This window comes from Suncus etruscus, chromosome 2, assembly GCF_024139225.1.
Source record: "Suncus etruscus isolate mSunEtr1 chromosome 2, mSunEtr1.pri.cur, whole genome shotgun sequence".
NCBI classification, from domain to species: domain Eukaryota; kingdom Metazoa; phylum Chordata; class Mammalia; order Eulipotyphla; family Soricidae; genus Suncus; species Suncus etruscus.
Window position 1 is genome coordinate 152,805,222 of NC_064849.1, and position 27,675 is coordinate 152,832,896.

The 27,675-nt window shown below is 37.0% G+C and overlaps 1 protein-coding gene across 1 annotated transcript in view; it reads right to left on the reverse strand.

The window, feature by feature from the left end:
- Positions 1–3,679: 3,679 nt before the first annotated feature.
- The window catches only part of PCSK1 (proprotein convertase subtilisin/kexin type 1), a 62,234-nt gene continuing 38,238 nt past the window's right edge, over positions 3,680–27,675 (reverse strand). Inside the window, exons 9-14 of the mRNA XM_049769127.1 lie at positions 26,165–26,265; positions 14,886–15,119; positions 11,774–11,931; positions 10,026–10,159; positions 8,122–8,283; positions 3,680–5,383 (exon numbers count right to left, since the gene is read on the reverse strand). Of these exons, the coding sequence (XP_049625084.1) occupies positions 5,009–5,383; positions 8,122–8,283; positions 10,026–10,159; positions 11,774–11,931; positions 14,886–15,119; positions 26,165–26,265 (1,164 nt within the window). The 3' untranslated portion in view covers positions 3,680–5,008. The remainder of the gene's footprint in view (positions 5,384–8,121; positions 8,284–10,025; positions 10,160–11,773; positions 11,932–14,885; positions 15,120–26,164; positions 26,266–27,675) is intronic.

The following is a 27,675-nucleotide window of genomic DNA, read 5'->3' on the forward strand; positions in this document are numbered from 1 at the left end:
AATCACTCTTGGCAGGCTGGGGGACCATCTGGGATGCCAGGAATTGAACCCACGCCTGATCCTAGGTCAGTTGCATACAAGGCAAATGCCCTACCACTGTGCTATCTCTGGTCCCTGGGATTGCTTTTTTAACCAAAGGAAGCTGACTCATGGACTGCCTGTTTCCATAGCAAAATAACTTCATTTTTAATTTTATGAACATATCAGAGATTATTGGCTAGGTCAACTATCTGTTTTGGAGTCAACTTAACTAAAAAGGTGAAGGACTTAAAGAAAACTACAAAACATTGCTTTATGAAATAAAAGGGGACACAAGAAAATGGATTGGGAGGATCAACACCATTATCATGTCAATAAGCTTCAATGCATTGTGCAGATGTAATGCAATCCTTATAAGGATACTCATGACTTTCTTCAAAGAAGTGAATCAAATATTCCTGAAAATCCTTTGGAACAAGAAATGCCTATGAATAGCTAAAGCAACTCTTAGTAAAATAAGATGGGAGGCATCACTTTCCCCAACTATAAATTGTACTACAAAGCAATCATCAAAAAAACAGCATGGTGTTGGAATAAAGACAGACCATCAGGTCAATGAAATAGACTTGAGTATTCAGAGAATGACCCCAGACATACAATCAGTTAATCTTTGACAAAGAGGTAAGATATGCAAACTGGAGCAAGGAAACCCTCTTTAATAAGTGATGTTGGGATAACTGGTCAGCCACATGCAAAATAGCAGACTCAGACATCTATCTAACACCATGCACAAAGGTCAAATCAAAATGAATTAAAGGATTGATATCAAACCTGAAACTATAAGGTATATAAAAATGTAAGCAAAACACTCCATGACATTGAGACTAAAGGCATCTTCAAGGAGGAAGCATCACTGTCCAAAGTAGTGGAAGCAGAGCTAACAAATGTGACTACATTAAACTAAGAATTTTCTGTACTTCAAAGGAAACAGTATCTAGGATACAAAGACCACCCACAAATTGGGAGAAATTATTCAACTATTAACTATATGACAAGAGGATACTATCTAAGGTATACAATGTACTGATAGAACTTAACAACACCTAATCCCATCAAAAATGGGGAGAATAAATGAACAGACATTTTATCAAAGAAGAAAAACAGATGGCTAAAAAGCACATGGGAAAATGCTCCACATCATTAATTATTAGGGAGGTGCAAATCAAAGCAACCATAAGGTATCATTTCATACTACAGAGACTGTCACACATCACGAAGAATAACCAGTACCAGCATGGATGCAGGAAGAAAGAAACTCATTCACTGCTAGTGGATATTATTCAAAAACTTGTAAATTGAGCTCCCATATACTACAACTCTTATGGTTAAACCCCAAGAACACAAAAACACAACACAAAAATGCCTTCTGCATTCATTCTTCTGTTCATTGAAGTGCTATTTACATTAGTCACAATCTGTAAACAACTCAGGTGACCAAGAGCAGTTGAGTGGCTAAAGAAACGGTGGTACCTCTACATAATGAAATACTATGCAACTGTTAGGAAATATGGAGACATGAAATTTGCCTGTACATGAACTGACATGGAGACTATTATGCTGAGTGAAATGAGTCTGATGGAGAGACTCACTCATCTATGGGATTTTTTTTTTTTTTTTTTTTTTTGGTTTTTGGGCTACACCCGATGACGCTCAGGGGTTACTCCTGGCTATGCGCTCAGAAGTCGCTCCTGGCTTGGGGGACCATATGGGATGCCGGGAGATTGAACTGCAGTTCGTCCTAGGCTAGCACAGGCAAGGCAGGCACCTTGCCTCTAGCGCCACCGCCCGGCCCTCATCTATGAAATTTAAGAAAAATAAAAGTCAGTATGGTAATAATATCTAAAGGCAATAAAGATGCAGCCTGGAAGGACCAGCCCATGATATGAAGTTTACCACAAAGAGTAGTGAACACAGTTAGAGAAATAACTTCACTAACAACTATGCTAACAATGATAGTGAGAGAGAGAAATAGAATGCCTGTTATGAAGACAGGTATGGGTTTGGTGGAGGAAAAGTTTCATGGGTGAATGGTGGTGTACATTGTGAAACCCAACTATGATTATTTTTTGTAATCATGGTGCTTAAATAAAAATTATTTAAAAATATAGTCACATAATTTTGTATTGATATCATGAAAGTAAATCTAGAAAGTAATTCATGTCTTTTAATAGATTATTAAGTTGCTTCTTAAAAGTCTTTTTTCCCCTATAGTGGAATTCATTTCTTTTTTTTTTCATTTCTTGATATAAACATTTAATATTTGTTGTTCATAATCCATGTGGGGAACATAGTAAGAAAAGAAAGTAATGGTTGGTTAGTTGGCTTGAAATATTTTTTGACTTAATGAGAAACAATTTATTCTTCTGATTTATATGCATATTTTACATTTCCATTTAATACATCAAGTGTATATAATGTGAGAGCTTCTTAAAAACTACAACTACACACGATCAACTCATCTACACATCAGATTTAGTTATTAGACAAATGTCAATTTTTATGTCACAACACATACATATCATACTTTTTTCACTGACAGAGGAACATGCCTTTCAAAAATAGTTTATTAGTTGAAACTCTTATTCTCAGGAAAATTTTAGTTCTTTAATATAATTTATTATGCCTTTTAAAATTCTGTTTGATAAAAGCATTGGTACATTATAAATACCTGTAAAGAAAATATAGTTTAAAATTCCAAGGGAAATATTATATAAGTTTCCTCTTACATTTCAAAAAAATTCACACAGGCACCAAGAAAGACTGACAAAAATATTTTATGTCTGAACAATACATTCCACATTGGAAACAGCCAAACAGGACTTTAAAGAATTAAAGCTTCTCTTTAGTAAACCTTTGGCTACAATCCAATAGGTTAGTTGGGATTTCAACAAGCTAAGGGTACTATTAAAGGATGAAAATCATAGCTTCTTATGATCAGCTAAGATTTGGAATGAGGAAAAAATGAATTTTAGTTTATTACCACTTACTGGCCTTCTTAGCTTTGCTTTTTGGTTTAAAATCTATGCTTACACCTCTCTCTCTCTCTCTTTCTCTCTCTCTCTCACTCTCTCTCTCTCTTCAGTGCTTTTTAGACATGCTGCAACCTTCAAGGATATCTCCAACACATTATGGGAAACTTCAAGAACACTTATTCCTTGAGACTCCCTTCTAAGCTTCGTGAATTCTGGAAACAGCCCCCTTCTGAACAAATTAAAATGGGTTTAAAAGTAGGAAAAAAAGAGATGTTATTAATATCAACCATACTTCAAACAAAGAAAATGAGAGGCTCTAGTTTTATTTTTTTTTTTCATTTCTATTTCAATGGCATTTGACCTTATAAAATAAACAATATAAAATACTTGCAAATAAACTCCCGGGATATTTGTAGGTAATTAAAACCTAATGGTGATTTTTGAACATCTAAAGAATGGGAGGTTAGGGGGTTGACCGTTAATAAAAATGGTATACAGCAGCATATACTGGTGAAGTGAAACGATATATTTTGGTCAAAATAGACATCAGATATACTTTTTCAGAGATCTAAAATAACCTTTTTTGCTTTACTTTAATTAAATATTGGCAAGTTCTCTTAATTATTTATTCTTATACATGTGCTACTTGAAAGGAACAAAGGACAATCTTTTCCCTTGATGCATCCATATTTTGTGCATGTTTCTTTAGCACAGGAAAGGGAATAATCAAATGCTAATTAAATTCTGACCAGTATGGTGACTGCCTTAAGCAACTTTATTCAGGATAACACAGGACCTGGCCTTCAAGTTTAGCTACCCAGCTGTTACTCAGCTCTTGCCACCTGTTGCCAGGAGGGAAGATGGGCCTGAGAATTGGGTTTTATGATAGAAAGTACATGTTAATAATCACTCACATTTTTGAGACATTTCACATGCCAAACAAAATTTACCTGAGGGTGAAATGCAGCCTATAGATGCCAACTTCTATGCTCTTAGTTGAAGTTGAGAAGCAATTTGCTGAGAATTTGGCTATTACTAGATATAAGACTGGGAATATCTTTGGTCTTAAGGGATGAATTATCAAAGATCCAGAAAAATAGTATCCTAGTACATCCAATTAAAAGCAAACAAAACCTTATTGTTTTGCCACCTTATCCTCATTTTCTGGTTAAAACAGTAGTTCTTTGTAGCCTGAGAAATTTTCCTGTCACTACTATTCAAAAATATAAGTGGGTATTTGTCAAGTACCAAGTATAACTTTGTTCTAGAAAGGTTCTCTCAGTATTTCATCATGTCTAAAAAAGGAAATAGGCAAAAAAAAACCGTCAGTACAATTTCAGATGAAAGGGAAACTAAGGAAGACCAGGTCAAGTTACTTTTAAATCTATCTCCATATAGTATATTAAAAATGAAGAACATTCTTAAATTGTTCACAAGAGACAGTGCAGATTTTAAGGTCCATTTCTGGACTTGACTAGCCCATCTCCCTCCGATGATCAGCTATTTTCTTCCTAAAGGAAGAGCACTTGGAGTAGAAGATACCTTGGGCTATTGGTCTAGTTGTGAACTCTTCCTTTCTTATTGAAATCCTAATAACCACTTGCAGAAGGGACAAATCTTCTCACTTTTTTTTGCAGATTACTTTTTCAAATTAACCTAGTGACAGGTTATGATTATTCTTTTCAGGAATGAAATGAAAAGGCCTCTAGGAGGCTTTGAAATCTAATGAGTAATGAACTCGTAGTTCCAGGAAGAACAAACTGTTTTACATATGCAGGCAGGGAAGACATGTTTGGAAAAAGCTATGATCAATTTTGGAAGGTGAATTTACTACTTAAACTCATCCCATCCATATATCCAGTTTGAGGGAGAAAAGCAAAAAGATACCACAAAGATATTATATGCATAAGAATCAATGACAAAAGCAATCACTTCAGATACAGGCAAAATCTAAGGGAAAGGAAGCAGCATGACTATTTCCCTCTCAGAACCACACACTAATTTCTATTTTCATCCCTCAGAATGTCCACCAGAGCTTGCAGCAGTCGATCATCTCTGTGCTTGTAAGGTTTTGTGTTGTAGAAAACATCCACATAGTCACTATATAGACTGTCTTCAGAGTCTTTAAGCTGGGAAGGCTTGTTTAGCTTTTCCAGGGCTCTATAGAAATTTTCATAAGGGATGCTGAGCTTTGAACTTGAAGATGTCATTGGTGACTGTCGATTTTTGGTGAAAGCGCTTTGGAGGAGACGAAGCATAGCCTCAGAAGCATTTCTCTCCATCATCTCTTCCTTTCTTTCCTCCACACTGCTGAGACTTGGGCTTTTGGTTGTTTGTGGGTTTTCATTTAAATACTCCATTGTGGGCTGCTCCTAAAACACACAATACAAGAAGGAAATCTCTTTATTTGGAGCTGAAGAAGCCAGAGGAAGCATATTACTCCCTCTCTTCAAAAATAGAGGAATTATTCTTTGAAACACTGTTTGGAGGCTTGGATTCTCACTAACTGAAGCGCTTTCTGATGCTACTTTCTGATGTACCCTTGGTACCTTTTTCTTTTTTTTTCTTTTTTTTTTTATTTTCACAGCTAATTTTTTTCCTTTATTTAAGCATCTTGATTTATATATATGATTGTGATTAGGTTTCAGTCATGTAAAGAACACTCCCTTCACCAGTGCAACATTCTTGTTTTTTTTCTTTTCTTCTTCTTGTTTGTTTTGGGACCACATCTGGTGGCTACTCCTGGCTATGCACTCAGAAAGAGCTCCTGGCTTGGGAGATCATTTGGGACGCTGGAGGATCAAACATCAGCTCTTCCTAGGTTAGCGCATACAAGGCGAATGCCCTACTGTTTGCGTCACCACTCTGGCCCCTATTTTAACATTTTTATAATCATTAGAGTTTTGTTTTGGTTTGGTTTGGTTTTTGGATCACACCAGCTATGATCCAGGTCTATTCCTGGCTCTGTGCTTAGGGTTCACTCCTTTCTTTGAAGACCATATGGGCTTCTCAGGATGGAGTTGGTTGGCTGCCTGCAAGGCAAAAGTCTTGTCAACTAAGCTACCTGCAAGGCAATAGGCCTACCCACTCTCAGAGGGACATTGAAGAAAGGCAGGTCATCACAAAATCTAAACAGGATAAGACCTGATTGCATTTCACACATTCTTTTTGCTTTGTTTTGGTTTGGTTTTTGGTTTTTGGGTCACACCCATCAGCACTCAGGGGTTACTCCTGGTTCTATGCTCATAAATCACTCCTGGCAGACTCGGGGGACCATATGGGATGCCGGGATTTGAATCACCATCCTTCTGCATGCAAAGCAAATACTCTATCTCCATACTATCTCTCTTTGGGCCCTTCATACATTCTCTTTCAGGGATTACTCCTGGCTATGAGCTCAGAAATCGCTCCTGGCTGGGGGACCATATGGGATGCTGGGGTCTGTCCTAGGTCAGCTGAGTGCAAGGCAAACACCCTATCCTTGTGCTATAGCTCCGGTCCCTAATCTTTACACATTCTTAAGTAATGCTACTACTTCTTTAAATCTTCTAAAATACCCATCACAGAACATCGGGAAATTCAGATCATTTACCTACATAGAGCCGCTGAGACTCAATATGTGATGGCAGAAGATGGAGCAATTCAGAAAATGTGCCTTCTACACTCTGTTTGATGAGGGAGAGACCAGCTACCTTAAGAGGCACAGATCAAGGGATGTGAGTGACTGGCTGTGAGTGAAATTACTGGTGTTTATTGGGAGAAATTGTGATCCTGCCACTCTCCTTTGGTTCCCAAGTGTCAGCTAAAATTTATGTAGGTAATAACTACAGTATTTGGTCACTTGATCTGTAGTTTTCTCCTTCAAGAATAAAATACTAATGCCCATCCTTCCTAAAATACAAGGATTATGGTTTTATGGTCCATAAAAAAAGCTTTAAAAAAATGATGATACGGGGCCGGCGAGGTGGCGCTAGAGGTAAGGTGTCTGCCTTGCAAGCGCTAGCCAAGGATCAGGACCGCGGTTTGATCCCCCGGCGTCCCATATGGTCCCCCAAGCCAGGGGCAATTTCTGAGCACTTAGCCAGGAGTAACCCCTGAGCATCAAATGGTGTGGCCCGAAAAACCAAAAAAAAAAAAAAAGATGATACAAATGTTTGGTGGATGCCATCATGAGTAAGAGTCATTATTCTAGATTTTGCAAAAGTGGAGAAATTTGCATTAGAGAATTAAATACTTTCAATTTAACTTTAAAATTATGAATGTTTTTATTTTTAAAAATTATGAATAAAAGAATAACTTTTTTCTATTTTACTTGTTGGTGCTACCAGGCACTCTCAAGCAGTGCTCAGGAGGCCCAGGGTTACTCCTGGCTCTATGCTCAGAAATTACTCCTGGCAAACTCGGGGGGCCATATGGGATGCCGGGATTTGAACTACCATCCTTCTGCATGCAAGACAAACACTCTACCTCCATGCCTTCACTCATTCTTTTTTCTTTTTAACCCCTACTAGGATTTTAAGCCAAATAGGCTAGCAATTCAATAAGGGCCCAAAGAGGTTATGCTACATGGGCCATTTCAGTGATGCTCGGAGGCCTCCAGGAATATACCCAGTAGTACTTGGAAATCATATGATGTCAAGAGTAGAACTGGGGGGGGCCGGCATGGTGGCGCTAGAGGTAAGGTGTCTGCCTTGCTAGTGCTAGCCTAAAATGGACCGCGGTTCGATCCCCAGCGTCCCATATGGTCCCCCAAGCCAGGAGCGACTTCTGAGCGCATAGCCAGGAGTAAGCCCTGAGCATTACCGGGTGTGGCCCCCCCCCAAAAAAAGAGTAGAACTGGGGGTCCGGAGAAATAGCATGGAGGTAAGGCGTTTGCTTTGCATGCAGAAGGATGGTAGTTCGAATCCCGGCATCCCATATGGTCCCCCGTGCCTGCCAGGAGCAATTTTTGAGCGAAGAACCAGTAGTAGCCCCTGAGCGCTGCCGGGTGTGACCCAAAACCCCCCAAAAGAGTGGAACTGGATCAGGGTCCTGTCATGCTTTGTCTTGAAAGGTATCTGCAGAGTTACTCACTGCCTTGTCTACTACAGTTCTGGAGAGTCAGACATACCTCCTCTGAGTCGACCATCTTCTCTACCCCTCTCCTGTCATTTTGAACAGTGTTGTAGGACGTGTACATGCGGGGCTGCTGCATGTGTTTTGGCTGAGATGAGGTCCCATGCAAGATCAGCTTCCAGTTCACAATTCTGCCTTCATTTTCCATTCTTCCAGACTAGGTAACAAGCACATAGCATTTTAGTTTGTATTCTATGTATTTATACCCAAACACTTTAGAAATATCTAAAAAGGATTTAGGTCTCATTTGAAAATTATGTGTATGCCCAAAGAACAATAGTGCTGGTGGGGATGGGGGGAGAAAGGAACTCTCATTCACTGATGGTGGAAATGCTGTCAGTTCAGCTTTTCTGGAAAACAATATGGATATTCCTCAAAAAATTGGAAATTAAGTTCCCATATAAAACAGAAATACCACTCCTAGGGATATACACTAGGAACACCAAAATACAATACAAAAATGCCCTCTGCATGTCCAGGTTTATTGCAGCTCTATTTATAATAGCCAGAATCTGGAAACAACCAGATGCCTGAAAAGAGATAAGTGGCTAAAGAAACTGTAATACATATAAAAAATGGAATACTATGTGTCTGTCAGGAAAAATGAACTCATGAAACTTTCTTTTACATGGATGGACATGTAGATTATTGTCTCACTTATCTGTGGAATTTAAGAAAAATAAAAGACAGTCTAGTAATAATACCCAGAGACAATAGAGGCGAGGGCTGGACATACCAGCCCATGATGAAGCTTACCACAAATACTGATGAGTGCAGTTAGAGAAATAACTACACCAACTACCATCGTGACAATGGTAGTGAATGAGAGAAATAAAATGCCTGTCTTGAAGATAGGCAGGGCGTGGGGGAGGAGGAAGAAGAGTAGCATTGGTGGCAGAATGATTGCGCTGGTGAAGGCTAAAACTCAACTACAACCATGTTTGTAACCATGGTACTTAAATAAAAATATTAATAAATAAAAGAAAGGGAAAAAATAAAATTATGAGTATACCATATATACTTGGAATTCTTTAGACAAAGAAGTAAATCACTGAATTCATCTTGATTTGAAATGTCAATTTAAAAATTGACAATTTATTTAGTAAATATAAAAATTATTTTGTTAAATGAAATAACCTATGCCAAAAAAGAAAAGTGCCATATGATTTTATCCACATATTACCAAAGAAAATTAACGACCAAAATGAAAACAAATTCTTCAACACAGAGGATAAAGAGGTTAGTATTTATCAGAAGAGATAGAAGGGGTTAAAGAGGTGGTGCTCTAACCCCTCTTTTTAAAAGTTTTTCTTGACACAGCCATCTGTGGTCCTGATTCTTAAAAAACTTCCTGACTTCAGGTGTCAAACTTGAAACAAGATTTATCTATGTGCTCACTTATAGAAATTCTGCGAAATTAAATATTTCAGCTCTATTTAGATTTTTGTGTCAAATTTTGTCTTTTTTTGTGATTTACATAGTTACATTTTTAGAAAAGATAGTGGTATTAGTAAACTGAGAAAGAAATGGTAACACTTTTCAGTTAGTATCATAACTGAACCAGCAAAAAGTTGTGTTAAATAGCTACTTTTAAATAGCCGCTGTAGAAAGTATGTGTAACTATTTTGGTGAATAAAGGGTGTGATGAAGGACTGCCTATGTTATGCTCTTCTGTGATGGTAATACTGGGATGTGGTCCAAAGTTTGTCACATTGTAAATAAACATCCGTTCTCTATCTTATAATGTGACTTATACTAAAACTGTTAAAACAGTACATTTCATTACTTCAACATGAGAACAAACAAAGCTCTTTAAGGCCTGATTAGTAATAAACCAAATTCAGACAACTTCAGAGTGTTTAAAAATGAGCTTGTTTGCCATCCTTCATTCATACTTACCATGTCTGTAATTCTCAAAGTCCAAGTCCCTATGGGGTTCTCTCCCCATGTGTGAACAGACATGAAGTCCCAGTTCTTAAAGCCATTAGGAGATGAGTCCCGCTCTCTTTCAGCCAAGAGAATGGTGCTGGTTCCTGTTTTCATGCAACAAACCCGAATTAATACATGTCCTTTGAGGCCTGTAGTAGAATACACTTTAGTATCTAATTTAGTATCTAAATAGAAAGTTAAGAGAAATTAGGCTCTAAATTTTTTTTTGAAATAAAATCAGAAATAAAACATTCAAAGAAAAGATGGATTTTATTTATAATATTTGGGCTTGTAATAAATTATTAATACATTTTGTGGAAAATAAATGTGAAAAATATATTAAGGGAGTCAGAGCAATAGTTCAGCAGGTAAGATATTGCACTTAGCTGCTCTAGATTAGATCCCCATTATCCCATATAGTCCTCTGAGAACAACCAGGAATGATTTCTGCATAAGCCCTGAGTAAGCACTGAGTAAGCTTTGCCAGGTTTGACTCCAAAAAAAATAAAAACAGTAAATTGATTAAGAATTATTTAAATAATGACATCTCAGACATTTAGGAACTATATTAGAGAAGAAAGTAAAAAGCATAAAGAGTAAAAAGCAGGGCCGGAGAGATAGCATGGAGGTAAGGCATTTGCCTTTCATGCAGAAGGTCAATGGTTCTAATCCCAGCATCCTATATGGTCCCCCAAGCCTGCCAGGAGCGATTTCTGAGAGTGGAGCCGGGAGTAACCCCTATGCACTGCCGGCTGTGACCCAAAAACCAACCCCCCCCAAAAAAATGAGTATAAGGCATAAAAGCATACATTTTAGTAAGATCATTTTAAAAACTGAATGTAAATCTTGAAAATATATTGTGCATTTGAGTCTATAATCTAGTATAAATATTAAAAATTTTCTTGACACTTCCTACTACATCTTACTTTCTACTACTAGTTTGAGTAACTCTAAATTTCTCACTTTATGTTTTTAACAGATCAATTAATTGTAGAACTTTCTACGTAAAAGGGTCAAATGAACTGCATCCGTGAAAAAGAATTTTATCAATGTTGCAGGCCACTTGCAAGATATCCAGGAAGTATAACTCCGTAATTGAGAAGCTTGTATCTTGGAAGGTGCTTCTATGGATCTCTCCCTGTATTTATACATTCAGTAAACTGCATGTAATTAGTTGACTCTTGCTGAAGCATGAGGGAGTATTGAGACAGTGTCTTCTGTTGGAAACGTAGCTTACTGCTCACACACTTTATCCCCATTACCCTATCTGCACTTTATTTGACTTAGTACAACCTCAGAGAAGATAGTCCCACAGCACAGCTTATCATTATGAGGCATTCATCCATTCTCCCAGTCATGTGACATGGATCAGAACCCCCAATTTCCAGAGGAGTCATGGATGTGTCTAATGGATCTGTTAGTTTCACTAATCAATTAATTGCACTTATGCTAGTGTTATCTAAGAGAAAGAGATAATCCATCAGTGACCTGGGATAAGATATATGGTTAGAAATATGAAGTGTGGAGTGTTTATTATTTGCCTCCATCTCATCCTCTGCCTGTCTAAAGAGCAGTAAAGCAGAGCAGAGAATAGAGTTCTGACATCGGGAAAATGAAGCATTTTTAAGGTTTGCTATAATCTATTAAGAGACAGCCCTCCAGAATGAACATTTTTAAACTAAAATGTTAAAGATCATTTCTGATGTTAAAGAACTTGCCCGCAGCAGAAGTTAGAGTGACATGAAGGTCTCCTCTTCGGGAGTATTCAATGGTTGCTTCAACTTGCACATGTTCCAGAGACTTGATAGCATTTTCTTGTCCTTCACAAGCTTTTGTTGGAATTTCAATGATAACTTCTCCATTGGCTTTCAGGGCCCTAAATACATTAATGAATCATCACTGAATAGGATGGACCTCTCCTTTGCATTTTATGTAAATATATGCACATGGATGCTGAATAGGTTGACAAATAAGCATGTCCCTCCCAAATATAAGCATAATACATTTCAGGATTTATTATAAATAATTTTAATGTACAGAAAAATAATAAGATCTTTATAGACATAGAAGAATCAATTCTATAATCCTATCATTTTTATATAAGCACAGAAGAATTACCAAATCAATCCTTAGGGGGAAAATTAAGGTGGAGAAACAAAGAAAGCTGAAGGCATCATATTTTTGTGATTTCACACAAGATCAATGGAACAGAGCAGAAAATTCAGTAAAAAATCCATATATATAAATCAACTGATACTTGCTAAGAATCCCAAGAATATTCAATGGGGAAAGGGTAATTTCCTCAACAAAGAATGGGGGAAAACTCTATGCAAAATGATTAAAGGAGTCCTTATCTAATACTGTATATAAAAATTAATTGTAAATCGGAATTTACTTAAGTTCTAAAATTTTCAAAGTCTTAGAAAAAAACATAAGAATAAATTTTTCTTCATGATTCAGCAAGACATGAATTAAAATATTTGATGCATAACAATCTTGGAAGTAATTTTTACCTATACATAAGCAAAAGTATGAACAAAAACAAAGAAGTGCATCTCCATCTATCTATTTATCATCTATCTATTCTATATTAAGCTAAACTATTTCTGTATAGCAAAGAGAAAAAGCCCCAACAGTTTAAAATGGACAAATTATAGATAGAATGGGAGAAAATATCTGCAACCATGTACCCAATAAATATATTAGACACTTCTGTAATTTAATAGCAACTCCTCACTAATTATTAGTTAATAAATGAACTAAGGACAGAAGTAAACAATTCATAAAAGAGGACATATATAAATGACTAAATATTTTTAAATGATCAACATTAATGAATACTATTTACAGAGAAATGTAAATCATAACCAGAAATCAAAACGTCTGCTCGATGACAATAATCTATTTTTTTAAACAAGGACAAGTGCTATTCAGGACATAGAGAAACTAAAATGTTTCACATTGATGGGTAGGAGACACTATGAAAACACAGCATATGCTTCCTCCAAGAATTAAAAATAATGTCTATCAAACCCACTCTGCATATTTCCCCACAATAACTAGCAAGAGGGTCTTGATGACATTTTTCATTGCAGCAACATGGATGGAACTAAAAAATATGCTGAATGAAGTCTGTCAGAATAAAAGGGACAGATACAGAATGATTTCTCTCATAAAAAAGGCTTAAAGAAATATAGCAATGATTTGCATAATTTGCATATATTCTCTTTTTAAAAATAATTCCATTAGTTAGCACCGTATTTACAAACATAGTTTCATTTCAGTCATTAAATGACACCAACCTTCACCAGTGCAACTTTCCCTCCACCAATGTTTCTCACTTCCCTCCTTTCCATACCCCTGTCTTTGGGACAGGCATTCTATTTCTATCTCTCACTATCATTGTTACTGTCTATCATCTCACTATCATGGTAGTTGTTAGTGCAGTTATTTCTCTTACTGAACCCACCATTCTTTGTGGTAAGTTTCATGTTATGGGCTGGTCCTTCTGCTGGTATCTCTATTGTCTCGGTATTATTATCATGATCTCTTTTATTTTTCTTAATTCCTACAGATAAGTGAGGCTATTCTTTGTCTATCTTTTTTCCTCTGACTTATTTTACTCAGCATGTCCACCATGAATAGGCAAATTTCATAACTTCTTTTTTCTTAATAGTTGCTTAGTATTCCACTGTGTAGATGTACTACAGTTTCTTTAGCAACTCACCTCTTGTCAGGCACCTGGGTTGTTTCCAGATTCTGGCTTTTGTAAATAGTGCTACAATGAACATAGGCATGTAGAGGGTATTTTTGTATTGTGTTTCTGTGTTCTAGGGTATATCTCTAGGAGTAGTTTAGTTGATCATATGAGGTCAATCAATCAATCAATTTCCAATTTTTAAGGAATATCCATATTATTTTCCACAGGCTGCACTAGACAGCATTCCCAACAGCAGTGAATGAAAGTTCCTTTCTCCACACATCCACACCAGCACTGGTTGTTCTTATTTTTGTGATGTGTGCCAGTTTTTGTGGCAAGAGATGATACATCATTTTTTTCTTTAAATAATATTTTATTTAAACACCTTGATTACAAACTTGATTGTGGTTGGGTTTCAGTCATGTAAAGAACATCCCCCTGAAGATTAGAGATATTTTGGAGTGCTCTTATATGTTTCTGTGACACAACTGACACTCCTCAAGGTTTCTTCTAGCTCTGCACTCGGGGATCACTCTTGGGTGGGATAGGGGACCATATGTCATGATGGGGATTGAACCCACGTCAGGTGTATGCCTTGCATGCAAGCTATACACTGTATTTTGCTTCAAACAAATTTATGGGTTTTTTTTGGGGTTTTGTTTTGTTTTGTTCTTTTTGGGTCACACCCAGCAGCGCTCAGGGGTTACTCCTGCTCTACACTTAGAAATTGCTCCTGGCAGGCTCAGGGGACCATATGGGTTGCTGGGACTCAAACCACCGTCCTTCTGCATGCAAGGCAAATGCCTGACCTCCATGCTATCCCTCTGGCCCTCAAATTTATAGATTTTTAATCTCTTATTTATTTTAATTAATAAATATAAATAATATTTACATTTTAATAGTTAAAACATAAATTTAATACTTAAATAAATCACATTATTAAATTATTAAAATTATTTAAATTTAATTATTAATTATTAAATATTTTAATATTTAAAATATTAAACATTACATATTTTAGTGCACCTTCTACAAGAGGCAAGATGAGAACAAAAATATGCATCATGAAAAGCATCAAAGTTAATAGTACAATGGTTACACATATATCTGATAGTCCTGAAGACACTTACTTGGGTTGAAAGTAATTGTCCTTCACAACACACTCTTTCTTCTCAGGTACACTGTTCCAGGTTTGGGGGTCAGCTAAATCCACTAGGGCTTTGGCATTTAACAACCCAAATCCAAATCGACTGTTCACCATCAGTCCTGCTCCATTCTTTTTCCATCCAGGGTTATTAGCCAGTGGATCATATTCAGAGGTCCACACAACCAAGTGCTGCATGTCTCTCCAGGTGAGATTTGGACTGGAGTAAAAGTGGCCCAGGAAATAATTCAGAAAAAAATTAATTTTCTTGCAAGAAAAAGTGCCCAAAGCAAACATTCCATTCTGAGATTGCACATACTATGCAAATAATATTGCACTATATTGTACATTTATATTAATGTATTGCTATATCTTCAAGAAAAATTAAAATACAGTTATAAAACTTTTATCCATACATTTATTTCAAGCATTTACTGTGATCAATATTCAGACTGCAACATTAATAAAATATAGAACTTGTTTCTGATTTATAAATACTTTAACTGGAATCACAGTTTTAGATGACAACATGCCATGTCTTGCAGTTTTTCCAGTGCACTAACTGCTCAGAATTTTGAACATGCTGAATCCATCATGACTTTCTTTCTTTTTTGAATTCATTCTCCTTTCTTTAACTAATATAGATTACTAGAGACACAGCTGGCTATCCACTCGCCTTTATATTTTCAAAGTATCAGGAAACACAACTACTTCAAATCACTTTTGCAAAGCACTGTGCTGAACATTGTGGGGAATATTCAGGAAAAGGTTCTTGACTTTAAAGCTTACAATCCAATTAAAAATAAAACATTTGGGACCTAAGAGTTAATACAATAGGTTAAGCACTTGCCTCGTAGCTAGCTGACTTGGCTTTGATTGCCAACATCACATAAGAACCCTAAGCATGGCCAAGAGTGATCTCTGAGTGTAGAAAAAGAAGTAATCCCTGAGCACAGTTAGGTGTGGTTCAAACACACACTAAAATAAATTTTTTTTCATGATTGTTATTTATTGATATTCAAGGCATTTGGTACTGTTGGAGTCAAAGAAGAAGAGCTAGATAGACTTTCTGGGAGAAAATATTTTATTTTTAAAAAAATAATATCTTTATTTAAGCACCATGATGACAAACATGATTGTACTTGGGTTCCAGTCATAAAAAGAAAGTACCCCCCTTTACCAGTGCAACATTCCTACCACCAATGTCCCCCATATCCCTCCTCCCTCATCCGTCTGTATTCGAGACAGGCATTCTACTTCTCTCACTCATTAACGTTGTCATGATAGTTGTTAGTGTAGTTATTTCTCTAAGTGCACTTCAACTTAACTGCTAATAGTGGGTAGAATGTTAAAAGTGAAACTAAGGAAAAGAGAAAAGCAACAGAACATAATTAGAATAAAGGTCACTGAAGAGTGTAGCCAAATACTTCCAATAGTAGATGTTGCATCTACTGCATCATGAAAGAGTGGAGGAGAAATGCTAAAGATTGTGAAGAGTGACTATCGGCAGAAGGAACTTAGACATTAACCTTTCAGAAAAGGAGAGTCATCAAAATTTTTGAGCATGAACATGGGTCCTGGTGAGCTTAGTTAGTTTAGTCCAAAATAAACAGAAATTGGACATTGAGAGGATTGTTGGCTGATAGGATGAGTATGCTGCATTTTTCATTCCTCTGATCCCCATTAACAATTTTTTTCCTCCAACAAGCTCCTGCTCTCTTATCCTGCTAGACTTTTTGTGTTTCATTGCTAACCTTTTGGCCTTTCATTGCACTTTTTATATTCTATCATACTGGGAAATTTATTTTGTGTCTTTAAGTAATACCCATATCCCTGTTAATAGCTATGAGAAGGGTTGACAATTTCATCTCTTGTTATAGAAATTGATGAGCACTCAGACTACAGTCACATAGCTAACATTGAGTAAATATTGGCTAATAGTAAATTATGAAACTGCCTATGTACTTTACAGCATATCATTAGCAGTCATTAGATATTTTCCTGGTTTCAATTTTTTTCTTAATTTTGAAACCTGTGTTGTCTCTGTCAAAGCAATAAAGCATTATTTGTGAGTTTAGTCCTTGAGGGTTGCTTTATTTTTTTTCTCATCATAAGGTTGTCAAATGATGATGGAAGAATTAGGGCTTAATTTACTACCTTCTTGGAACTAGAGAGAGTACAGTGGGTGTTTTTGCCTTGTACACACCAAACTGGCTTATAGTTTCCCCAGCCTGTTAAGAGCGATCTCAGAACACAGAACCTTTAGTAAGCTTTGATCATAAATGATTCTGGCCCAAAAACACACCATAAATTGTTAATTTCTCCCCCATAGAATTCAACAATGGCTTGATATTATGAAAGTGGTTATATGCACGCTTAAACATTGAGAAATCTTGCTCCTTTTTTTTGGTTTGTTTTGTTTTTGGTCACACCCAACAGCGCTCAGGGGTTACTCCTGGCTCTACTCTCAGAAATCGCTCCTGGCAGGCTTGGAGGACCATATGGGATGCTGGGATTTGAACCACCATCCTTCTGCATGCAAGGAAAATTCCTTACCTCCAAGCCCCCAATCTTATCTCTCCAGCCCCCTATCTTGTTCCTTTTTGAAAACACAAGATCTCATGCTAGATAGCAAAGTTTATCTGTAGTAGGACTCAACACAAAACTGCTCTCAACACACTAGGCAGTGTCCACTGCTGGGCCAGTTCTGAGAAGGTGTGCAATTAATGACTTAGACATCTCCCACTGGTTAGCTCTTCCAATTCCACATCCCTAGCCCCTGACCTATCTGAGGCTTTGGCAGGATCTATTTAATTCAGTACTCATGACTTTTCTACTCCTGTTTTTTCTTGTTCCACCGTTGTCTGAGATACTATAATAAATGATAAGCTAAACACAAAATCTTGTGGGACCAGAAAAATGGTACCATGGTAGGACACTTGCCTTGCACACAGTGAACCCAAATTTGGTCCTCATTACCCTATATATTCCCTGAAGAACATCAAGGTAATTCCTGAGTGCAGAACTAGAAATAAACTGTGAGCATCATCACATGTGGTGCAAAAACAAACACAACAACAAAGTCTTTACTCGGGGCATTATTATCTGACCCACCTGATCCTCTATTGATGTGTTTACCCATTGTGGTGGTGGTGTAGAAGATACAGCATCATCTCTAGGGCACACCATAGAAGAAAGTTATTGGGCTCTCACTTTCATTTTGGTTTGACACATTAATGGGTTATTCTGACACCTGCAAGCTCAGCACATTTTTAGTTCAATTGAACTAAATGTTGATCTATCTACTCAAGCTTAGAAAATGACTGATAAAATCTTCAATCCATTGATTCCTATGAACTCCAGCCATGTGCCTAAAGTCACCCAGAACACTTAGAAATAAAATGTAAACCTCCAGAGTCATACCAAAAATACACACACATAAACACAAAAAGATACCAAAAAAAAAAGATTTTTGATTTTTACTTGGAATAACTTCTTTAGTCTTTTTATATAACAGGTAAAACAAAAGTATTTACAATAGATATAATATATAACGAGTGAAGGAAATTAGCAGTCTTTTCAATTCATGGTATCAGAAAAGGGAGCAATAGGGAGCATATTCAAGAATATTCAACTACCAAAGAACTGTGTTGCCTTCCTCTTCCTAGACATGTGAGATGAAAGGGCTGAGTTAGATTATCTTCAAGCTCCTGATGTTCAATCTCCATATCTGTCTAATGTCATAAATATCTCATTGTGGATCTTGTTTTCTTATTGACCATGTCAAATGTGAGAATAACTAATGGAGTTGAATAACTAATTGAGTTAAAATGATTCTCTCAATAATAGCCACATAGAAATGAATTCTGTCCTATGAAGCAGTGATCCTGTCCAACTCCTGGTACACAGATGTAAAAATAAATGTTTACTGCAGCCCCTACAAAGCATTTTGTTGAAATTCTTGCTTCCTTTTAGTGTTTAAAGGAGAATTTTCTCGGAATTATTTTTGCAAGGCAATCAATAAACAACATGGCAAGTTACCAATGAGACCATTAGTGTGAACAGGGGTATGTATGGAGGATGGGGTGAGGAAGTATGCAGAAGAAGCATAAGAAAAAGAGTGCTAGAGGAGCAAACATAAATTAATAGTAGGGCATTTATTTGTGTTTGGTGGCAGGCTTTATTTTCCTGTAATTTTTCCCCACCCCAATTTTTTAAAACATTTTCTTTGTAAAAAATTTAAGGAGGCTTCATTGTCACACAATTAAAAAATTTAAGCCAATTTTCTAAGTAGAGTTACTGTTCATTTGTATGATTGTGTTTCTTAGATGAAAAGGGTTGGCTAACAATAGCATATCTCCTCTCTGACAGCCTTCCTTGGTTAATTACAGTGCAACAACATTCACAATAATTACATTTGAAAAAAACTGTATTTGGTTGCTAATAGAGGGTTTGTTTATACAAAAATAAAAGTTATGGAATTAAACAGTGAATTTTAGCATTGCTTCTTAATAGAAAAATGCAGGTACAGTAATATAGAGGCAGAATTCCAAAGTGAGAAAATCTTAAGACTGCCTACCTCAGACTCTGATCACACCTTGGTAAGTAAGCCTAGGAACGGACAATTATCTAATCAGGCAATCTGTGATATTTCATAAGGATTTCTTTCTTTCTTTTATATTTTTGGATTGGGGGCCATACCTGGCAGTGCTCAGGACTTATTCCTGGTTCTGCACACAGAACTGATTCCTGGCAGCCTTGGGGGACCAAATGGAATGCTGAGAATCAAACCCAGGTCAGCAGTATAGTAGACAAGCACCCTACCCACTATACTATCACTCCTTCCCCTTAAGCAGTTTTAAAAGTAATATTTGCAAAAGTATTATATAGCATTCAAAGTCCACTTTTCTTTCTCCAACCTTTAATAACAGAAGAAGACTGGTCTATTTGTTCAACACTTCCAAGTATCTTAGGGGATTTAAAGTTTTATTTCAGAATTTTGTTGTGTATTAAAATGATCCTGATTTATTTCAGCTTTCTTTAGAAGACCAGACCTATTGTTAATCATTTTTGTAGTCATATTGATTTTGCAATAATAATAGAGCTGGGGCCAGAGCAATAGCATAGCAGTAGGGCATTTGCCTTGCACGTGGCTGACCAAGAATGGACTGAGGGTCTTTCCCCCGGCATCCCATTTGGTCCCCCAAGGCAGGAGTGATTTCTGAGTGCATAGCCAGGAATAACCCCTGAGCATCACTGAGTGTGCCCCCCCCAAAAACAAACAAACAAAAATAATAATAATAATGCCATGAATATTTAACCAAAAAATTCCTCCTTCTCTGGGAAACAAGTATTTATTATTATAATTTGAGTTAGAGTCACAGATAGAGGTCTCAAAAATATGCCTAATAACTACTCTAATGGGCATTTTATAATCAAAACTGGATTAAGTAGTGGGAAAACAAAAAGTTCTTACCTTGATAAGGCCATGGCTTGATGGCTGGAGGTATGTTTTGCATGATAGAGGTCATATTTCATTCATGGACCCCTGAGAGTTTCTGGGAGTAATCCTTATGAAGCTAGTCATGAGTCATGAGTAGTAACTGCACACTACCAGTTTTGATTTGAAGACTAAAAAGCAACCAATAACCAACCTAAAAATGAAACTCATCATTTTTGTGTTACAGGAATATCAGAGTTACTGCTGTTGGGGCCAGTGAAATAGCACAGTGGTAGGGTGTTTGCCTTGAATGAGGCCAACCTGGGACTGTCCCGGGTTCGATTCCTGGCACCCTACATGGTCCCCTGCGCCTGCTGGGAGCGATTTCTGAGCACAGAGCCAAGAGAAACCCGTGAGTGATGCTAGGTGTGGCAAAAAAATTTACTGTTGTCTGTGAAGAAGTTAGTATAATGCTCCACCTTTAAGTAAGAACAGGCTCAATTCTGAACTGAACTTTTCCAAATAAACGTTTTCCAAAGGAGTTAAATCTCTACAGATGTTCCTTGACTAAGGTGGTTAAATGATACTTTCCCATCTTTATTCTCTAAGGATAATGCTTGATTATACTTCTAGAAACACTTATATTCATGTTTTTGGTACTATCATCTTAGTATGATTGATTGCCTACAGCTCAGAAAACTGACTATTTAAGAACTGACACCTTAATAATCTTTATGTAATTTTGTAAGAAGGATATAAATAAGATAAGATAGATTTTTTTCTATTATAATAAGTCTATTAAATTAAAGAAGCTAAATTCTTATTACATGCACCAGGGAGATCATAGACTCTTAACTTCTCTTATATCATGATCAGTTGGAGAAACTGGTAGAGGGACTGGGGAGATAGCACAATGGGTAAGGTGCCTATCATACACATGATTTACCCAGGTTTGATATCTGGCACTGCACAGAGTCTTCCAAGCCCTTTCAGGGGTGATTGCTGAACTCAAAAGCCACTCATAAGCCTTGAGCACTGTAAAGTGTGGCTCCCAAAAGAAAAAGAAATTGGTGGAATCTATAAATGATTCTCTAGGAGAAAAATCACACACTTAAAAATGATTCTTGGGGCTGGAGAGATAGCATGGAGGTAAGGCGTTTGCAGGAGCAATTTCTGAGCCTGGAGCCAGGAATAACCCCTGAGCACTGCCGGGTGTGACCCAAAAACCACAAAAAAAAAATGATTCTTCTTTCATATGAAACAGCAATACTGCTCCTGGGAATATATCCTAAGGACCCCAAAGTAAAATGCAGAAAAGAAAGGCATCTACATTCCTATGTTCATTGTAGCACTACTTACAATAGTCAGAAACTGGAAAATAAAAAACAACAAGTTCCTAAGAAAAGATGAGTGGATGAAGAAACTATGGTTCACAATGGAATACAATGCAGGTGTTAGGAAAAATAAAATCATGAATATTGCTTTATATATGGATGGATATTGAGAGTATTATGTTGAGTGAAATGAGTTATGGGGAGAGGGACAGACATAAAATGATGACACTCATTTGTGAGATATAAAATAGTAATAGTATGGTAATAGTAGCCAAAGATAATAGGACAAGCCAGGAGGACCAGTCCATGGCAAGAAACCTTCCACAAATAGCAAAAGAGTTCAATTAAGGCAGAGAAGGGTTCACTATGTTGATCATGGGTGCTGAAAGGAAGTAAAGTGATATGCATGGCACCCTATCTGTAACAGTATTGCAAACCACAGTGTCTAAAAGGGAAAAAGGAACAGAGGGAGAGGGAGGGAGGGAGAGAGAGAGAGAGAGAGAGAGAGAGAGAGAGAGAGAGAGAGAGAGAGAGAGAATATCTGCCATATAGGCAGGCAGGGGAGAGAGCAGAGTGACAGGGGCAAGGAAGCAGGGACATTGGTGATGACAGAAAAATACGTACTAGTGAAGGAATGTGTGTTGGACATTTTATGTCTGAAACTCAATCATGAACAACTTTGTAACTGTGCATTTAATGGTGAATAAAGAATTTGTCTTATTAATGAAATAAAAATAGGGATCAGAGTGATAGCATAGTAGTGGGTAGGATGTTTACTTGCACAAAGCCAACTCAGATTTGTTCTTAGGCTTCCTATATGGTTCCCCAAGCCTGATAAGATTAATTTCTGGACTCAGAGCTAATAGTAACCCCTCAGTACCTCTGGGTGTACCAGCCCCCTAAAACCCCCCCAAAATTCCTCACCTTAAGGAAAACAAACAATTCTGTATTTAATTTCAAAGAAGTTCACGGACCATTGGTTTTCCCTAAGCCCTGCTTTTAAAATAGTCCATAAGGAATGAACTGAGACCAACATGAAAAAAATAGATTTGAAATTTCAGAAACCAGAGAATATACCCTAAAAATTGTAACTCTTCTGTGAAATTAGCATCAATTTCTTCAGTTAAGAAGATGTTTATACTATATTTGTCATTAGAAAAGGATGGTTTAGATCGGTCTATATTTACATGAATCTGATAAATATAGTATATAGATTGAAGACTTAAATATTAAGTCTTAAAATTTAATACTTAAATTTTTAAACAGATTCTTGGTCTTGAAATCATAAAGACCATAAACCTATTTCACAATTTGTATCTAAATGATTATCTCTTTAATTCTGCTTTAGAACTCTCACCATCAACTTCAACAGTTCATGTTCTGTGATCTGTGTAAAATGGTACTGTCTATTTCAAATTTGAGAATCTTTTTTTTTTTTTTTGGGTCACACCCAGCAGTGCTCAGGGCTACTCCTGGCTCTATGCTCAGGAATTAACCCTGGCAGTTTCAGGGACCATATGGGATCTGGGATTTGAACCATCATCCTTCTGCATGCAAGGCAAACACCCTACCACTGGGCTATCTCTCCAGCTCAAATTTGAGAATCTTTTATAAGTGAAATTTGTTTGAATGATGGTCTGGTCTGAGTTCTCTATTTTATAGATAATAAGTTGAGCCCTCAATTTTACTTAAGGTCGCATAATTAGTGGTATATCTAGAAGTTAAAGCCAAGTGTTCCTGACATATTTTACTGCTCAAGCTATTTTTATTCACATTCAATTTGGCTCTGCAGATATTGGTCTTAGCTTCTATTCACAAATTTTGCCTTCTGTCCATCTTATTTCCATTACACATGAATGTATGTCCTGAACATAGAATCTGTGGCCCCATAGAATTATATCCTTCTCTTTTTTTATAAATATTTTAATTTTGACCAAAGTGGATTACAAATCATTCACAGTAAAATTTTAAGTATATAGTGATATTGAATCAGGGGCATTTTCACCATGAATGGTGTCCTCCCTCTACCTCTGTTCCCAGCATATATTCCATATCCTCCTCCTTTGTCCCCTGGGCTGCTAGTGTAATGGTTCCCTCTGTGTCTTGCTTGTTGTAGATTGGGTATCGATCTTGTTGTCATTGGCTTTGGATTTAGTACCTAAGTCTGACCATTTTTTTCCTACTCAATGTTCATACAACTGTTTGGTCTTGGTACCCTCCATTATTTCCCCCTCAGTTTGAGAGGCAGAACAAGATGGTTCAAGTTATGTGGTTCTGTTTGAAGGAAAGAAGGGAAAAAAAATAGAAAGAAAAAAGGAAAGGGGCATAAATCAAACAAGCAAAAACTGGGAGGAGTCCTTCTTGAGGCTATAAATATCTGTTTAAGAGAAGAAAGGTGAAAGGAAGAAAAACATAGCAACAATACTAAAAAAAAAAAAAGGAAAAAGAAAAAGAAAAAAATCAAAGTAAAAACTCGAGAAGCACCACAGCAATAAATACAACAACCAAACAATAACCACAGTCCTAAAATAAAAACAAAACAGAGCTCAAAACAGAAATCAAAACAAAGCAAAACAAAACAGAGCACCTAATCTTGCTCTTCAATTATAGGGATCTTTCTAATCCTCCTCAGGAGCTGGGATTTTAGGACAAGCCTTACTAGTTTGTCATCTTGCTAAGATATCTCTAGCCATCTTATAAATAAAGTATGGAGGCTTAAGCATATTTCCATGGGAGACTGTAGGCCTCTGAAGCTATACTAGCTTTCCTGGAGAAAGGCTTAGCAACTTCCAAGTATTGCCAACTGTGGTACTTGGCCAATATGTTCTACTCTTTAGCTGCCATGAACCTTGTATACTGAGAATGATATGAAGGACTACTTAGTCCTCTCTCAAGACAAAGTGGTTTTCTTCTAAGATAATTTTCCTATTTGGAAAGAGAATAAGAATTTGCAAGTTTTAGTCAGTTCCTTCAGCATGTAGGACCAGGATCTGAGCTGACATTCAAGCATTTCTCACCATACAGTATTAGAATGTAGAAATAAGGACAAGTAAAAAGCTGTGACTAGAGAGTGCAAGACATATTTTTTCCTCTGTAGTAAGTATTAGACAAATGGCTATCTTGTAAGAAAGGAGAAATGTTTAAAATTTCTTTTTAACATCACACATTAAGAAAGATTTCAATGGGGCTTAAAATTTAAATAAGGCAGCATATCCAGGGCTGGCGAGGTGGTGCTAGAGGTAAGGTGTCTGCCTTGCAAGCGCTAGTCAAGGAAAGGACCATGGTTCGATCCCCTGGCGTCCCATATGGTCCCCCCAAGCCAGGGGCAATTTCTGAGCGTGTAGCCAGGAGTAACCCCTGAGCATCTAACAGATGTGGCCCGAAAAAACAAAAAAAAAAAAAAAAGGCAGCATATCCATAAAGACATAAATAAACATTTATCTAATTTGGGGTTGTGAAGCTTTCTTAGAGAATAAAATTAAAGAAAAAAGCTCTTTCTACAATAAGATTTAAATTGTTAATGTATACATAACATTTTAACTTTATTAAAATTAAATGTAAATTAAAAAAGAGAAATGTCAAATTAATCTAGTATTAATTGCCTTTTTAAGGCCAAAACACAAAAAATCAAAGTCTTAAGCAATAATAAAACTTATGGCCAAAGAAAATCAAACCTAAGCTTCATTAGTAATGAAGCAAAAGCACATAAAATTGAGATACTATTTTTACCTATCAAAATATATCACATTTTAAAAAGATAATAAAAGCTTCGGAAAGTCATTAGGAAATAAACACTATCAGATGCTGCTGGTAGAAACATAAACTGCTGCGGGTTTCTTCAGAGCAAATTTTCAGTAAGTTTCAAAATTATTAAAACAGGCAGGCCCTATGACCCAGAAATCCTAGCTGAGTGTTTACCCGAGGAAATTATCCCAGAGGAAAACCAATATTTGTAGACAAGAGTGTTTAAGTGTGACTAGGAAGTTCAAATAAATTTACATGTATATGATGGAATATCAGGAAAAGATAAAAAAAAAATCCTGGTTTTATTTCTTATGCTCCCTGGTGTATATAGTTACATAACTTAAAGGGGAAAAAGAGATTGTCATGTAAATTTTTTCCTAACACTGCCCATAGGAAATTATCTAGGCCAGGTTTTTTTTTTTCTGGGAGAAATATCAGAGATGAGAGGAAGACTGGGAGGAGAGAATGCATTTTAAAGGTCAAGAACCATTGATTGTGAAATGAGAATGTGTTCTTAGGATCCCCGATGAAGAAATAAAAATTTTCCAAAGCAAGCTGTACATTCAGGTTCCACTAATGAAAAATGTGTATATTAAAGTCCCACTGAGATATTAAGAGGAAGAGAACTAGTTTTCATTATTTGCTGCTGTTTTCTATACATTAGGCTATAATAAGACATTCAGAAAGCAACAAGATATAAAAGAAAAGAAGCTTAGGAAAGGTGCCTAGAGCTTTTATGTGCCTTACTTTGCTTCCAGGGCCAGAGCAAAGATGCCCGCAGCCAAGGGTGCTGAAGCTGAAGTGCCAGTGTGGGTCTCTGTGCAGTCATCGTGCAGGTCCACGCTCGTCTGGTGGCACAGGGAAGGAACAAGACACAAGAGAACATGAGTAGACTATGGTATTGTGCTGGGTCAACCATGTGAAAGGCTGCATCTGCTGGGATCAGGAAACCAGCTGATTTGAGCCCCTACTTCCTTCTGTAACCACAGACGGATGCTTGCCATCTGCTGATATTTTAGTTCACTCTCCTTTATATGCAACTTGTCTATATTTCTGGCATCAGGATGGCTTTTCTGGGGATAAAATACTCCCACTATGAATAATTTCTCTTCTGAGATTCCCAAGAGAAATGCTGTCTGTAAAAAGGAGAGTGTTGCAGAATCTCTGTGAATCATGCTAGCCCATTAATCATGAGGTTCATTGTGTTTGGACTGGAAGACTTCATGCAAAACTCCCATTTGCCTTTAGATTGCCCTTTGCCCTCCTTTTTAGCACAAGCATATCAAGTCATCCTGGTCTTCATCCAGGATACTTGTACAGAATCTGCTTAGTGTGAAGTTCACACCCCTGTTTATTTGATCTGAAACATATGAGTCAGAGTTCCATCTGCCTTTGGACGTAAATGGTGAGTTTTTCAAATGAAAAATGAATTCGATTTAAACCTGGGTTTATATTCGAAATCTGCTACTCTAAAGGAATGATTGGCTTTCCCATCTGTGAAGTAAGGCTGACTTTTATAAACTAAATTAAATTAACTTTTATTTGAAGCACCATGACCAAAAACACTTTTCATGATAGGGTTTCATGCATGCAACACTGCAAGTGCACACGCTTCACCAGTGTTTGATTCCCTCTATCATTGTGCCAGGGTACCCTCCACCTCACTCTGACTACCCCTAGTTGACCCAGACTTGGCTGAGATTCCATCTGGGAGAGCACTTCTACACTATATGATTGTACACAAGGAATGATCCATGCTAATTTTGACATAACAAAGAGCTTGCTGAGAGAAAGTGAAAAACCAAAATGGTCTTAAGTCTGTCATGGTACATTTGGATGAATAAGCCATTGGACCAAAGGCTCAGGGGCCATCCACCCACAAAGGACCAGTTCTTTTTTTTGTAGCTCAAGATTGCAAGTGTGGGAGGGAGATGTGAGAAAGGAATTTGATCTATTATCACCTCCCTTAGCTTCCCACTTGGAGTAGCTGAATTTCTCAAGTTGAGATGACTCCACTCCTTAGGGGCTGCAAAAGCAAAGTGCCCTTTTTACCTATTGACGCAAGTGAGCCCCCAGACATTACTGTGTTGGGGCAGAGGCTTACATAAGACAAAGGCTGTGTGGCTATTACCAACTCAAATAGAAGCTACCAGCTGTCTCTGATCTACCTCCACTGAGATCTTTACAAAGATGGAAACTCTCCCGCCTCCTCCAGCCTGGAGCAATCTGTGCAGTAAGGACTGAAGCATCTAACATAT